This window comes from Pristiophorus japonicus, chromosome 17 (assembly GCF_044704955.1).
Source record: "Pristiophorus japonicus isolate sPriJap1 chromosome 17, sPriJap1.hap1, whole genome shotgun sequence".
Classification (NCBI taxonomy): domain Eukaryota; kingdom Metazoa; phylum Chordata; class Chondrichthyes; family Pristiophoridae; genus Pristiophorus; species Pristiophorus japonicus.
This window is the reverse complement of record NC_091993.1, coordinates 35,502,215-35,515,550: the sequence shown is the minus strand read 5'-3', so window position 1 is coordinate 35,515,550 and position 13,336 is coordinate 35,502,215. Positions and strand designations below refer to the sequence as shown.

At 46.1% G+C, this 13,336-nt stretch overlaps 1 protein-coding gene across 2 annotated transcripts in view; it reads left to right on the top strand.

Annotated features, from left to right (window-relative positions):
- LOC139227701 (cartilage intermediate layer protein 1-like) overlaps positions 1 to 9,512 on the top strand; it is a 59,059-nt gene extending 49,547 nt beyond the window's left edge. For both annotated transcript variants that reach the window (XM_070858665.1, XM_070858664.1), the window contains exons 8-9: positions 4,828 to 4,985; positions 6,220 to 9,512. In XM_070858665.1, coding sequence (XP_070714766.1) covers positions 4,828 to 4,985; positions 6,220 to 8,573 — 2,512 coding nt within the window. In that variant the 3' untranslated portion in view covers positions 8,574 to 9,512. The remainder of the gene's footprint in view (positions 1 to 4,827; positions 4,986 to 6,219) is intronic.
- Positions 9,513 to 13,336: the final 3,824 nt, after the last annotated feature.

Genomic DNA, 13,336 nt, shown 5'->3' with positions numbered 1-13,336 from the left:
CTGCATCCACCTTGTCAAGCCCCCTCATAATCTTATACGTTTCAATAAGATCACCTCTCATTCTTCTGAATTCCAATGAGTAGAGGCCCAACCTACTCAACCTTTTCTCATAACTCAACCCCCTCATCCCCGGAATCAACCTAGTGAACCTTCTCTGAACTGCCTCCAAAGTAAGTATATCCTTTCGTAAATACGGAAACCAAAACTGCACACACTATTCCAGGTGTGGCCTCACCAATACCTTATATAGCTGTAACAAGACTTCTCTGCTTTTATACTCTATCTCCTTTGCAATAAAGGCCAAAATTCCATTGGTCTTCCTGATCACTTGCTGTACCTGCATACTATCCTTTTGTGTTTCATGCACAAGTACCCCCAGATCCTGCTGTACTGCAGCACTTTGCAATCTTTCTCCATTTAAATAATAACTTGCTCTTTGATTTTTTTTTTCTGCCAAAGTGCATGATCTCTCTTTCCAACATTATACTCCATCTGCCAAATTATTGCCCATTCACTTAGCCTGTCTATGTCCTTTTGCAGATTTTTTTATGTCCTCCTCACACATTGCTTTTCCTCCCATCTTTGTATCGTCAGCAAACTTGGCTACATTACACTCGGTCCCTTTCTTCCAAATCGTTACTATAGATTGTAAATAGTTGGGGTCCCAGCACTGATCCCTGCGGCACCTCACTAGTTACTGGTTGCCAACCAGGGAATGAATCATTTATCCCGACTCTCTGGTCTCTGTTAGTTAGCCAATCCTCTATCCATGCTGATATATTACCCCCAACTCCATGAACTTTTACCTCGTGCAGTAACCTTTTGTGTGGCTCCTTGTCAAATGCCTTCTGGAAGTCCAAATACACTTTCTCGCATCGAACACTCGGACACTACAAGCAGAAGATGAGCCAGGCTTTCCTTCCGTTATAATTAGAAGCCATCCTCGTTATGATGATTACAACAGTGACTACACTCAAAAAAAAACTGCTCCGTTGGCTGTAAACGCCTTGGAGCATCCACTGGTCATCAAAGGAGCTGTAGAAATGCAAGACTTTCTTTTTTTTTTATCTTAGAACGTCTGTTGCTTCAAGATATAAAGAAGTTCATTTATTAAACCGAATTCTCCAGGATGTCCAGCAGGGGGCGGAGCGCGTAATATTTGTGCTGCCAGCTGATTATAATCACACAGCCGTGAAGCCAGTGTCACTCTGTTATTTAAGAAGGTGGGGGAGATAAACCAGTAAATTATTGGCCTAAAAACAGAAAATGCTGGCAATCTCAGCAGGTCAGGCAGCATCTGTGGAGAGAGAAACAGCGTTAACGTTTCGGGTCAAAATTGTAGGCCTATTCGTCTAATGTCTGTTGTGGGGAAGTTACTCGAATTTATTAGGGACAGAGTGACTGAGGTGATCAGAGAGCCAGCATGAATTTGTAACTGGTAAATCATGTCTAACAAACCTAGTTGATCTTTGAGGAGGTAACACATGTCGACATCATCATAGGCCGTCCCTCGGAATCGAGGAAGACTTGCGTTCACTCTTAAAATGAGTCCTTGGGTGAAGGAGTTCCGAGTAGAGCGCTTGTTTTGGGAGTCTCGTGTCGGGCATGCGGACAATGTGGCCTGCCCAGCGGAGCTGATCGAGTGTGTTCAGTGCTGGGGATGTTGGCCTGGTCGAGGACGCTGATGTGGTAGATGAGGGAGTTGCTATGGATGTTATTTATATGGACTTTGAGAGGCATTCGACAAGGTTCCACATCAGACTGTTGGGAAAAACGCTTGGAATTGGAGGCAACATTTGACCTGGATAAGGAATTGGTTAGGAGGTAGAAGACCCAAGAGTAGGGATAATGGTATGTACTGCAATTGGCAGGATGTGACTAATGGTGTTCCGAGGGTATGCCGATCCTGGAATCGGGAGAGCCTATCTCCAACGCGGCCTCCAGTAGCCCGGGAGATTCAGCGATTTTTAAATTTCCCGTCGCCATGCACCACCGCCCGGCTCGGTGACATCACCCAGAGAAAACCGGGACTGTGTGGCTGAGGCGGGAGAGCCGGCAGCCGGCAGAGCCGGAATTCTGGGTTTCAGCATTCTGGGGTCTCTGAAATGGGGAGATGGTTCCTTGGATTCCCCGCTTCCCCCTCGCTCACAGGCAGCCCTCTCTTGACTTGTCGTACAACAGCTGCTGGTGTGAAACCATGAGCAAAAATACTCCGCTACAAGGGACCCAAATTATGTACGGTAAATGTAATAACACTTGTAACTGTCATCTGATCGGATGTCACATGGCCTAATGCCACATGAACAAATGTAATCGGGTATCACATGGTCAGGTTGTAATGTCATGTGATCAAACCTCCAGGAATGCTTCCAACCAGAGTGGGAAGTTACAGGGATGGGCACTGGAGTCTCAGCTCTTCACTTATATTTATAAATGACTTAGACGAAGGAATAAAGAGCCGTATATCCAAGTTTGCTGACAACAGGGGGCGCAGTAAATAATGCACATGGGAGCAGAACGTTCCAAAGGGACATCGATAGATTTAGTGAGTGGCAGATGGAGCTCGATGGGGGGAAAAGTGTGAGGTCATCCATTTTGGATCGATCAGAGTATTTTCTGAATGGAGAGGAGCTTGGAACTGTGGCTGAGTAGATCGATTTAGGGGTCCAAGTACAGAAATCACTTAAAGCTAGTGCAGAGGTACACAAAATAATTAAAAGGCTAATGGAATGTTGGTCTTTATCTCGAGGGCTGGAATACAGAGGGGTGGAAATTATGCTAATTATATAAAGCCCTGCTTGGACTCCATCTGGAGTAACTGTGTTCAGTTGTGGGCACCACATCTCCGGAAGGATATACTGATCTCGGAGGGGGAACAGTGCAGATTGACCAGAATGATACCGGGGCTAAATAGTTAAATTATGAGGGCAGGTTGTATAGACTATATAAAAGATTAAAGGGTGATCTAATTGAGGAGTTTAAGATGATTAAAGGATTCATTGGGTGGATAGAGAGAAACGATTTCCTCTGGTAGGGAAATCCAGAACAAGGGGGCATGGCCTTAAAATTCGAGCCAGGTCGTTCAGGGGTGATGTCAGGAACACTCTTCACACAAAGGGCAGTGGGAATCTGGAACTCTCTCTTTTTTTTTCCCCCCCCCCCAAATGCTGTTGAGGCCGGGGATCAATTGAAAATTTATTTTGTTGGGAAAGAGTATTAAGGGTTATCGAGAAAAGGCGGGTAGACGGAGTTAAGACACAGACTAGCCATAATCTAATTGAATGGTGGAACAGCCTCAAGAGGCTGAATGGCCTCCTCCTGTTCCTATGTCGCTGAGAACTTGGGCTGCAAGGGGTCACAACCTCTCCTCTCCTCCTCCGAGAATGGTAGCAGAGCGGTTATGTTACTGCTCTAGATAAGGGGTTATGGGGAGCAGGCAGGGAAATGGACCCAAGTCCATGATCGGATCAGCTATGATCGTATTAAATGGTGGAGCAGGCTTGAGGGGCCTTTTGGCCGACTCCTGCTCCTATTTCTTATGTTCTCTTGTAATCCAGAGACCTGAGTTCAAATCCTATCACAGCAGCTGGGGAATTTAAATTCAGTTAATTAAATAAATTTGGAATAAAAAGCTAATCGGTAATAACCATGAAACTATTGGGTTTGTGAAGCAGGCCAAGCCCACATGCTGCAGGATCTGGACAACATTCTGGCTTGGGCTGATTGTGGTGCAAATGCTATTCACCACTTAAGTGCCAGACCATGTCTATCTCAACAAGCGAGAGTCTAACCACCTCCCCTTGACATTAAACGGCATTACCATCGCCGAATCCCCCACCATCAACATCCTGGGGCTCACCATTGACCAGAAACTTAACTGGACCAGCCACATAAATACTGTGGCTACAAGAGCGGGTCAGAGGCTGGGTATTCTGTGGCGAGTGTCTCACCTCCTGACTCCCCAAAGTCTTTCCACCATCTACAAGGCACAAGTCAGGAGTGTGATGGAATACTCTCCACTTGCCTGGATGAGTGCAGCTCCAACAACAAGAAGCTCGACACCATCCAGGACAAAGCAGCCACTTGATTGGCACCCCATCCACCACCTTCAACACTCGCTCCCTCCCCCACCAGTGCACCGTGGCTGCAGTGTGTACCATCTACAAGATGCACTGCAACAACTCGCCAAGGCTTCTTCGGCAGCACCTCCCAAACCCGCGACCTCTACCCCCTGGGAACGCCATCACCTCCACATTCTTCGCCAAGTCACACACCACCCTAACTTGGAAATATATCGGCCGTTCCTTCATCGTCGCTGGGTAACAATCCTGGAACTCCCTCCCTAACAGCACTGTGGGAGCACCTTCACCACACGGACTGCAGCTGTTCAAGGCGGCGGCTCACCACCACCTTCTCAAGGGGCAATTAGGGATGGGCAATAAATGCCGGCCTTGCCAGCACCGCCCACATCCCGGGAACGAATCATTTCCTGCTCCTGATTAAAACCAATGGCCCTCTTTTTTTTTTGAATATATTTAAATGGTGGCTGCTGAAACACGTGGAAACACAGCAGCCGATTGGGGCAGGGAAACGAGTAGGAATGTTTTTGCAAGTACAAAAAAATTACACTGACTAAATGCTGCAAACAAATGTTTTAAAAGTGTGTTGTAGGTCAGGGTGCAATGGAACAGACGCTCCAAACTCGTGTCTGCCCTGCCCGCTCCAGACCAGCACAGGAAGCTGCGAATTCTGGGCCATTGCATTGTGCTTCACTTCCATTTAAGTTCTGTGTGTTTCTCTCTAAGTTTCTCACTCCTATCTTTGCAGGTATCATAATGGCTCTTTGCTGAATGTGAAGACACACGGATATGACAGTACGCTTGTGTTAAGGCAGCTGCAGCCACAGCATGCAGGGCAGTATATGTGTCGAGCTCGCAACACTGCAGGTTCTGTCAAATCCCAGCCGGCGACACTTACTGTGATAGGTAATTCAATAACTAAACGCATATCATTTCTTGAGATCATTCTCTGAAAATCTTCTGGAACTTAGTTATCCTATTGTCTATTTTGTGGCCTGAAGAGGCTGGTTAACGACAGAAGAATTTCCAATTTGTGCATAGCAAGATCCCACAACCAACAATGTGATAATGACCAGAGAATCTGTTTTAGTGATGTTGGTTGAGGGATAAATATTGGCCCAGGACACGGGGAATAACTCCCCTGCTCTTCTTCGAATAGTGTCATAGTGATCTTTCACATCAACCTGAGAGGCCTTTGGTTTGACAACAGAGTACTGCCCCTCCGACAGTGCAGCGCTCCCTCAGTACTGCTCCTCCGACAGTGCAGCATTCCCTCAGCACTGCCCCTCCGATGGTACGGCCCCCTCCCTCAGCACTGCCCCTCCGACGGTGTGGCGCTCCCTCAGCACTGCCCCTCCGACGGTGCGGCGCTCCCTCAGCACTGCCCCTCCGACGGTGCGGCGCTCCCTCAGCACTGCCCCTCCGACAGCGCGGCGCTGTTTCCCTGAGTTGGGCCGGGTTTCGCCGGGTGATGTCAGCTGCCTCAGCGCAATCCAATCTTGAAGTGGGGACAGAAACGAGCGATAAGCCCCATATTTACACGTGCAAAGGACCTAATGTCTGCTTCAGGCTTCGGACCCGAGTTTCTTTTTCTCTTCAGTATGGTGGGCGGCACTGCCAGCTGGAAATGTGCGCACTTCCTGACCGCTTTATTGGAGCTTAGTGGGCCAATTAGCGCTCAAAAAATGAGCACTGGGGCCAAATGTCAGGGTCTTTGTGATTGGCATTTGTCAGCTTGGCTCAGTTGGTAGCACACTCAGCTCTGGGTGATGAGGTTAGGGTTAGAGTTAGGTTCCAGGACTTGCACATTAATCTGGGCTGTCCGTCCATCGCAGTACTGACCAGGTTTGGATAGAAAATGTTTGCCTGCTCCTGTGGGTAAAGTGGGTGCTGGAGATCTTGTTGCACATTTTGAAGAGCAGGATAGTGACCACCATTTCTCCTTCAAATTATACCAATTAAAACTGGGCAGCCATCCTTTTACCATTTATTGAATCTTTCTTGTTGCTTTTTCCTCTGTATATGAAATGCTTTGAGATTCTTCGGAGCAGTGTGATTTCCAAGTTAATTCTTTTTTCATTTTCTTTAAAATAAAAGCTCAGGGCGTAAAGGTTTATCAAAAATTTTGTTGTTTTCACAGCTCTGGCTGCTCCTTCCTGTAACCCCACACCCGAGAGCCACTTAATACGACTTCCTTACGACTGCTACCAGAACCTGACCCAGTCCCTTTACTACAATGTGGGCAAATGTCCTGCAGTAATGTGCGCCGGAGAGCAAGGACCAGACTCACGATGCAAAGATACAACATCTTACTGCTGTGGGGCAGTGAGACTGGAGCTCAGGACGATCTCCTGTACCAACTACATGCTTCCCATTAAGGTGGTCAGCAGTTGCGGCTGTCAGAAGTGCATTGAAACCAAGACCATTGTCCGTGGCCGTGCCATTGCTGCTGATGATGGTGAACCCATGCGCTTTGGGCAGATTTTCATGAGTGGAAGGAAGATCAGTATGACCGGGTACAAGGGAACATTCTCCATTCAGGTCCCCACAGACATCGATCGCTTAGTGCTCACATTTGTGGATCGATATCAAAAGTTTGTGAATACAACAAAGGTTCTGCCCTTCAACAAAAAAGGGGGCTCTGTGTTTCATGAGATTAAACTTGTAAGGAAGAAGCCAGCAGTCACTTTGGATTGTACTGTCAGGAACACCATCACCCTTGGGGCAACAGAAAGCCAAAGCCCCATAGCAGAACTGGAGATTCCCCCCAACTCCTTCTACAGACAGAATGGAGACATCTACAGGGGCTTAGTCAAAGTCAGTGTAACGTTCTTGGATCCAAGAGATATCTCTTTGGCTTTGGCAGCCCAGAGTGATCTGAACTTCGTTAATGATGAAGGTGATGTTTGTTCTTTGAGGACATACGGCATGTTTTCTCTTGATTTTATGGATGAAGCAGCAATGGAAAGCCTCAATGCTGGACAGGTGAAAGTTTTTCTAGATTCAGCACAGGTTAAAATGCCAGAACACTTGGAGAAAATGAAGCTATGGTCACTCAATCCTGAAACGGGCTTCTGGGAAGAAGAAGGTGATTTTACTTTTATTAGAAGCCACCGAGGTAAACGAGAGGAGAGAACCTTCCTGGTGGGTAACATGGAGATCCGAGAGAGAAGGCTTTTTAACCTGGATGTCCCTGAAAGCAGAAGGTGCTATGTGAAAGTTAGAACCTTTCGCGGTGACCGATTAATGTCCGGTGATCAGATGGCAGGAGTGGTCGTATCTCTCATTAACATGGAGCCCATGCCAGGTTTTTCATCTAACCCCAGGGCTTGGGGTCGATTTGACAGCGTTATTACTGGTGCAAATGGCGCTTGCTTGCCAGCATTCTGTGACGATCAGCAGCGGGGTGCTTACTCTGCCTACGTGATGGCAACTCTAGGAGGAGAAGAACTTGAGGCTGTGGCATCTTCCCCTAAAATGAATTCCAATGCAATAGGTGTTCAGCAATCCTACTTAAATAAGCTGCAGTACAGAAGGTCAGATCATGAAGATGCCAACGTTAAGAAGACAGCTTTTAAAATAAATGTAGTCAAACCCACTCCCAATATCCCAGATGAAATGAATGGTCCTATTTACCCTTATGAAAACTTAAAAGAATGTGACGAAGCTTCATTTAGTGCTGGCCATTTCCGATTTTACAGAGTAGAAGGAGACAGCTATGATTATAACACTGTAGCTTTCAATGAGGATCACCCACTGAGTTGGACAGAAGATTACCTTGCTTGGTGGCCAAGACCATTGGAATTCAGAGCTTGTTATATTAAGGTGAAACTCAGTGGACCTCAAGAGATCACCGTGAGATCTCGAAACATGGGAGGGACTCATCCTCACACCGTTGGAAAGATTTATGGCATCCGCGATGTGCGAAGCACTCGTGATAGGGACCAACTGGGCGTCTCTGCAGTTTGCTTGGAATTCAAGTGTAGTGGAATGCTTTATGACCAAGAACGCATTGACCGAACATTAGTGAAGATCATCCCTCAAGCTGGCTGCCACAGAGAAAGTGTGAACAATATGTTACGGGAATATCTGGTCAACCATCTTCCTCTTGCTGTCAACAATGACACCAGTGAGTTTACGATGTTGGCTCCACTTGATCCTCTTGGTCACAACTATGGAATCTATACAGTAACTGATCAGGATCCAAGGACAGCCAAGGAAATAGCACTGGGAAGATGTTTTGATGGAAGTTCAGACAGTGTTTCTAGAGTCATGAAGACTAATGTAGGTGTGGCATTGACCTTTGACTGTCAGGAGAGGCAGGTGAATCAGCAAAGTGTATTCCAGAGTCTGCAGAGCTCTCCAGGGCAATCTGTTGTGAACAGCATGAGGGCGGGACAAGGATGGCGAGGCCGGGCACAGAGAGACAATCTGTTGGGCCTTCGTCTATTTAATAGATTGAGAAAGCAGAGGAGAGCACAACGCAGACAATAATGCCAGAAGAGCCGGTGGTGCAGTGATGTGGATTAAACCAACCCTTTGCTCCAAATAAACTAGTTTCAGAAACTTGATTAGCCAGTTATGAATTCAACCCTTTGTGAAGGAAATCAAGTCTGTTAATCCATTGAACTGTGATATTAATAGTCTATTCTTTTTGAAATGCATAAATATCAATTCTATTTATTTCTGGCAGTGTTTCAAACCAGTGCTTTACATTTGGGTCCTTGGGGACAGGCACACATGGCACCACTTGCAATATGCTGCAGCAAAACTATATTGGAACCAATATTCAACACTTTTTTTTTTTATGTATAGCTTGAATCTATTCCAACCTCCTGTTATTTTGACGATCTGTTTGTGGTTAGTATTATGGAATACATGCTCTTGATAAAATAAATTGCAGGAATTTCAGATCTGCTTAAATGATTCGATTATCAAATAATTGATGAAGGACTTCAGGTATGTGGTGTGACTAGAGAAGCTGAGATTTTCCTTAGAGGAGAGATGCTGAAGAAATGGTTTAATATTGAGCGGTTTTTGATGGAGTAAATAAGGAGAAACTGTTTAAATTGGCAGAGGACACAGATTTAAGGTGATTGACAAAAGAACCAAAGACGACACAAGGAGAATTTCTTTTACGCAGCGAGTTGTTGTGATCTGGAATGTGCTGCCTGAAAGGGCGGTGGGAGCAGATTCAATAGTAACCTTCAAAAGGGAAGTGCAGAAATACTTGAAACTGAAAAATTGCAGTGCTGGGTGGCAATAACAAGGAAGTGGGACTAATTGGATAGGTCTTCCAAAGACACACAACAGGCACAATGTTCTGCCTCCTCCTTTGCTGTAAGATTCTAATGCACCAATATTTACAGGGCACACGCGGGGGGAGGGCACACGGTTAGGGACCTCGTGTTCTGTTTCCCATCTGAAGTCGGACAAATGGACCTCACTGGCGAGCGAGAGGGAAAAGTCGCGGCAGGTGGTGGAATGGGCAAAAAAGTGGCAGATGGAATTCAGAGTCAGTAATTATAGTTTGGGGGGGGAGGGGGGAGGGGGGAGGGGGTTGGGAGATGTAGAAGAGCAGAAGAATTTGGGGTTTCAGGTTCTCAAGACCTTTTAAGAGGCTGGATATTCCGACTCCCCAAAGTCTTTCCTCCATCGACAAGGCACAAGTCAGGAGAGTGATGGAATATTCTCCCCTTGCCAGGATGAGTGCAGCTCCAACAACACTCACCATCCAGGACAAGGCAGCTCGCTTCATTGGCATCCTATCCACCACCTTCTTCACATGATACTTAAAGGCTAGTGGGAGTTGTGTACAGACCACCAAACAGTAGTAGAGGTTGGGGACAGCATCAAACAAGAAATTAGGGGTGCGTGCAATAAAGGTACAGCGGTTATCATGGGCGACTTTAATCTACTTATAGATTGGGCTAACCAAACTGGTAGCAATACGACGGAGGAGGATTTCCTGGAGTGTATTAGAGATGGTTTTCTAGACCAATATGTCAAGGAACCAACTAAAGGGCTGGCCATCGTAGACTGGGTGATGTGTAACGAGGAAGGACTAATTAGCAATCTTGTAGTGCGAGGCCCCTTGGGGAAGAGTGACCATAATATTTATTATGATGGAGAGTGACACAGTTAATTCAAAGACTAGGGTCCTGAACTTAAGGAAAGGTAACTTCGATGGTATGAGACGTGAATTGGCTAGAATAGACTGGTGAATGATACTTAAAGGCTTGACAGTGGATATGCAATGGCAAACATTTAAAGATCACATGGAGGAACTTCAACAATTTTACATCCCTGTCTGGAGTAAAAATAAAACAGGGACGGTGGCTCAACCATGGCTAATTAGGGATAGTGTTAAATTCAAGGAAGAGGCATATAAATTGGCCAAAAAATGCAGCAAACCTGAGGACTGGGAGAAATTTAGAATTCAGTAAAAGAGGACAAAGGGTTTAATTTAGGAGGGGGTAAATAGAGTATGAGAGGAAGCTTGCTGGGAACAAAAAAACTGACTGCAAAAGCTTCACTAATCTTTTTCTCTTCACATATTTAGTGAAGACAAATGTAGGGCCCTTGCAGTCAGAATCAGGTGAATTTATAATGGGGAACAAAGAAATGGCAGACCAATTGAACAAATACTTTGGTTCTGCCTTCACGAAGGAAGACACAAATAATGTTCTGGAAATACTAGGGGACCGAGGGTCCAGCGAGAAGAAGGAACTGAAGGAAGTCCTTATTTGTCAGGAAATTGTGTTCGAGAATTTAATGGGATTGAAGGCCGATAAATCCCCAGGACCTGATAGTCTGCATCCCAGAGTACTTAAGGAAGTGGCCCTAGAAATAGTGGATGCACTAGTGATCATTTTCCAACAGTCTATCGACTCTGGATCAGTTCCTATGGACTGGAGGGTAGCTAACGTAACACCACTTTTTAAGAAAGAAGGGAGAGAGAAAACGGCTAATTATAGACCGGTTAGCCCGACATCAGTAGTGGGGAAAATGTTGGAATCAATTATTAAAGATTAAATAGCAGCGCATTGGGAAAGCAGTGACAGAATCGGTCCAAGTCAGCATGGATTTATGAAAGGGAAATCATGCTTGACAAATCTTCTAGAATTTTTTGAGGATGTAACTAGTAGAGTGGACAAAGGAGAACCAGTGGATGTGGTGTATTTGAACTTTCAAAAGGCTTTTGACAAGGTCCCACACAAGAGATTGGTGTGCAAAATTAAAGCACATGGTATTGGGGGTAATATATTAACGTGGATAGAGAACTGGTTGGCAGACAGGAAGCAGAGAGTCGGGATAAACAGGTCCTTTTCAGAATGGCAGGCAGTGACTAGTGGGGTGCTGCAGGACTCAGTGCTGGGACACCAGTTATTTACAATATACATCAATGATTTAGATGAAGGAATCGAGAGTAATATCACCAAATTTGCAGATGACACTAAGCTGAGTGGCGATGTGAACTGTGAGGAGGATGCTAAGAGGCTGCAGGGTGACTTGGACAGGTTAGGTGAATGGGCAAATGCAAGGCAGATGCAGTATAATGTGGATAAATGTGAGGTTATCCACTTTGGTGACAAAAACATGAAGGCAGATTATCTGAATGGTGACAAATTAGTAAAAGGGGAGGTGCAACGAGACCTGGGTGTCATGGTACATCAGTCATTGAAAGTTGGCATGCAGGTACAGCAGGCAGTAAAGAAAGCAAATGGCATGTTGGCCTTCACAGCAAGAGGATTTGAGTATAGGAGCAGGGAGGTCTTACTGCAGTTGTACAGGGCCTTGGTGAGACCACACCTCGAGTATTGTGTGCAGTTTTGGTCTCCTAATCTGAGGAAGGACATTCTTGGTCTTGAGGAAGTGCAGCGAAGGTTCACCAGATTGATTCCCGGGATTGCAGGACTGACATATGAAGAAAGACTGCATCGACTAGGCTTATATTCACTGGAATTTAGAAGAATGAGAGGGGATCTCATAGAAGCATATAAAATTCTGACGTGATTGGACAGGTTAGATGCAGGAAGAATGTTCCCGATGTTGGGGAAGTCCAGAACCAGAGGTCACAGTCTAAGGCTAAGGGGTAAGCCATTTAGGACCGAGATGAGGAGAAGCTTTTTCACCCAGAGAATTGTGAACCTATGGAATTCTCTATCACAGGAAGTTGTTGAGTTCAGTTCGTTGGATATATTCAAAAGGGAGTTAGATGTGGCCCTTACAGCTAAAGGGATCAGGGGGTAGGGAGAGAAGGCAGGAATGGGGTACTGAAGTTGCATGATCAGCCATGATCATATTGGATGGTGGTGCAGGCTCGAAGGGCCGAATGGCCTACTCCTGCACCTATTTTCTATGTTTCAACATCCATCCCTCCACCACTGGCGCACCGTGGCTGCACTGTATACCATAGCAAGTCTTCTTCAACAGCACCTCCCAAACTCGCGACCTCCAGCGCCTAGGACAAGAGCAGCAGGCGCATGGGAACACTACCACCTCCAAGTTCCCCTCCAAGTCACACACTAGTCTGACTTGGAAATATAGCGCTGTTCCTCCATCGTCGCTGTGTCAAAATCTTGGGACTCCCTAACAGCACTGTGGGAGCACCTTCACCACACGGATTGCGGCGGCTCACCACCACTTTATCAAGAGGCAATTAGGGATGGGCAATAAATGCCAGCTTTGCCAGCTATGCCCAAATCCTAGGAACGATTTTTTTTTTAATACAGTCATTAAAAAATCTATGGCGAGAGGTTTCAAATATAGAAGTCTCGATGTAATGGTGAATCTGTTGAGCGGTTAGTAAATATAATGTAAGTTAATAGGTGTGCCTACCAAACAAAGGCAGTCCCTGGGTCTGAGTAATCACTTAGAATGGAAGTCTCTTCATGTTGTCTCTCAGCTTTACATTTGTGTTTTATTATGCCTTTGACACAGTGACCACACCCTCCTGTCCAATGCCTCTCTGTTGCCCAGCTCCGTGGGACTGCATTCACTTCAATGCATTCTGACCCAGCTCCCCTTGCACCAGTTCCATTACCCCAGCCACGATGGCAGGTTGAACCAGTTCAGACTCAGCGCCTGATTTGACCGAGGTGAGCTTCCGACCCCAGATCCGCTCCCTCACCTCGACTGCGCACTTCCACCTCAGTAATGGCACCCGTCTCCACCAATGTGCATGGCCCATTCAAAATACACCTCATGCATGGTTTTTCCAATTTGGTGAGCCAACTACACAGGAGCTCCAGGGT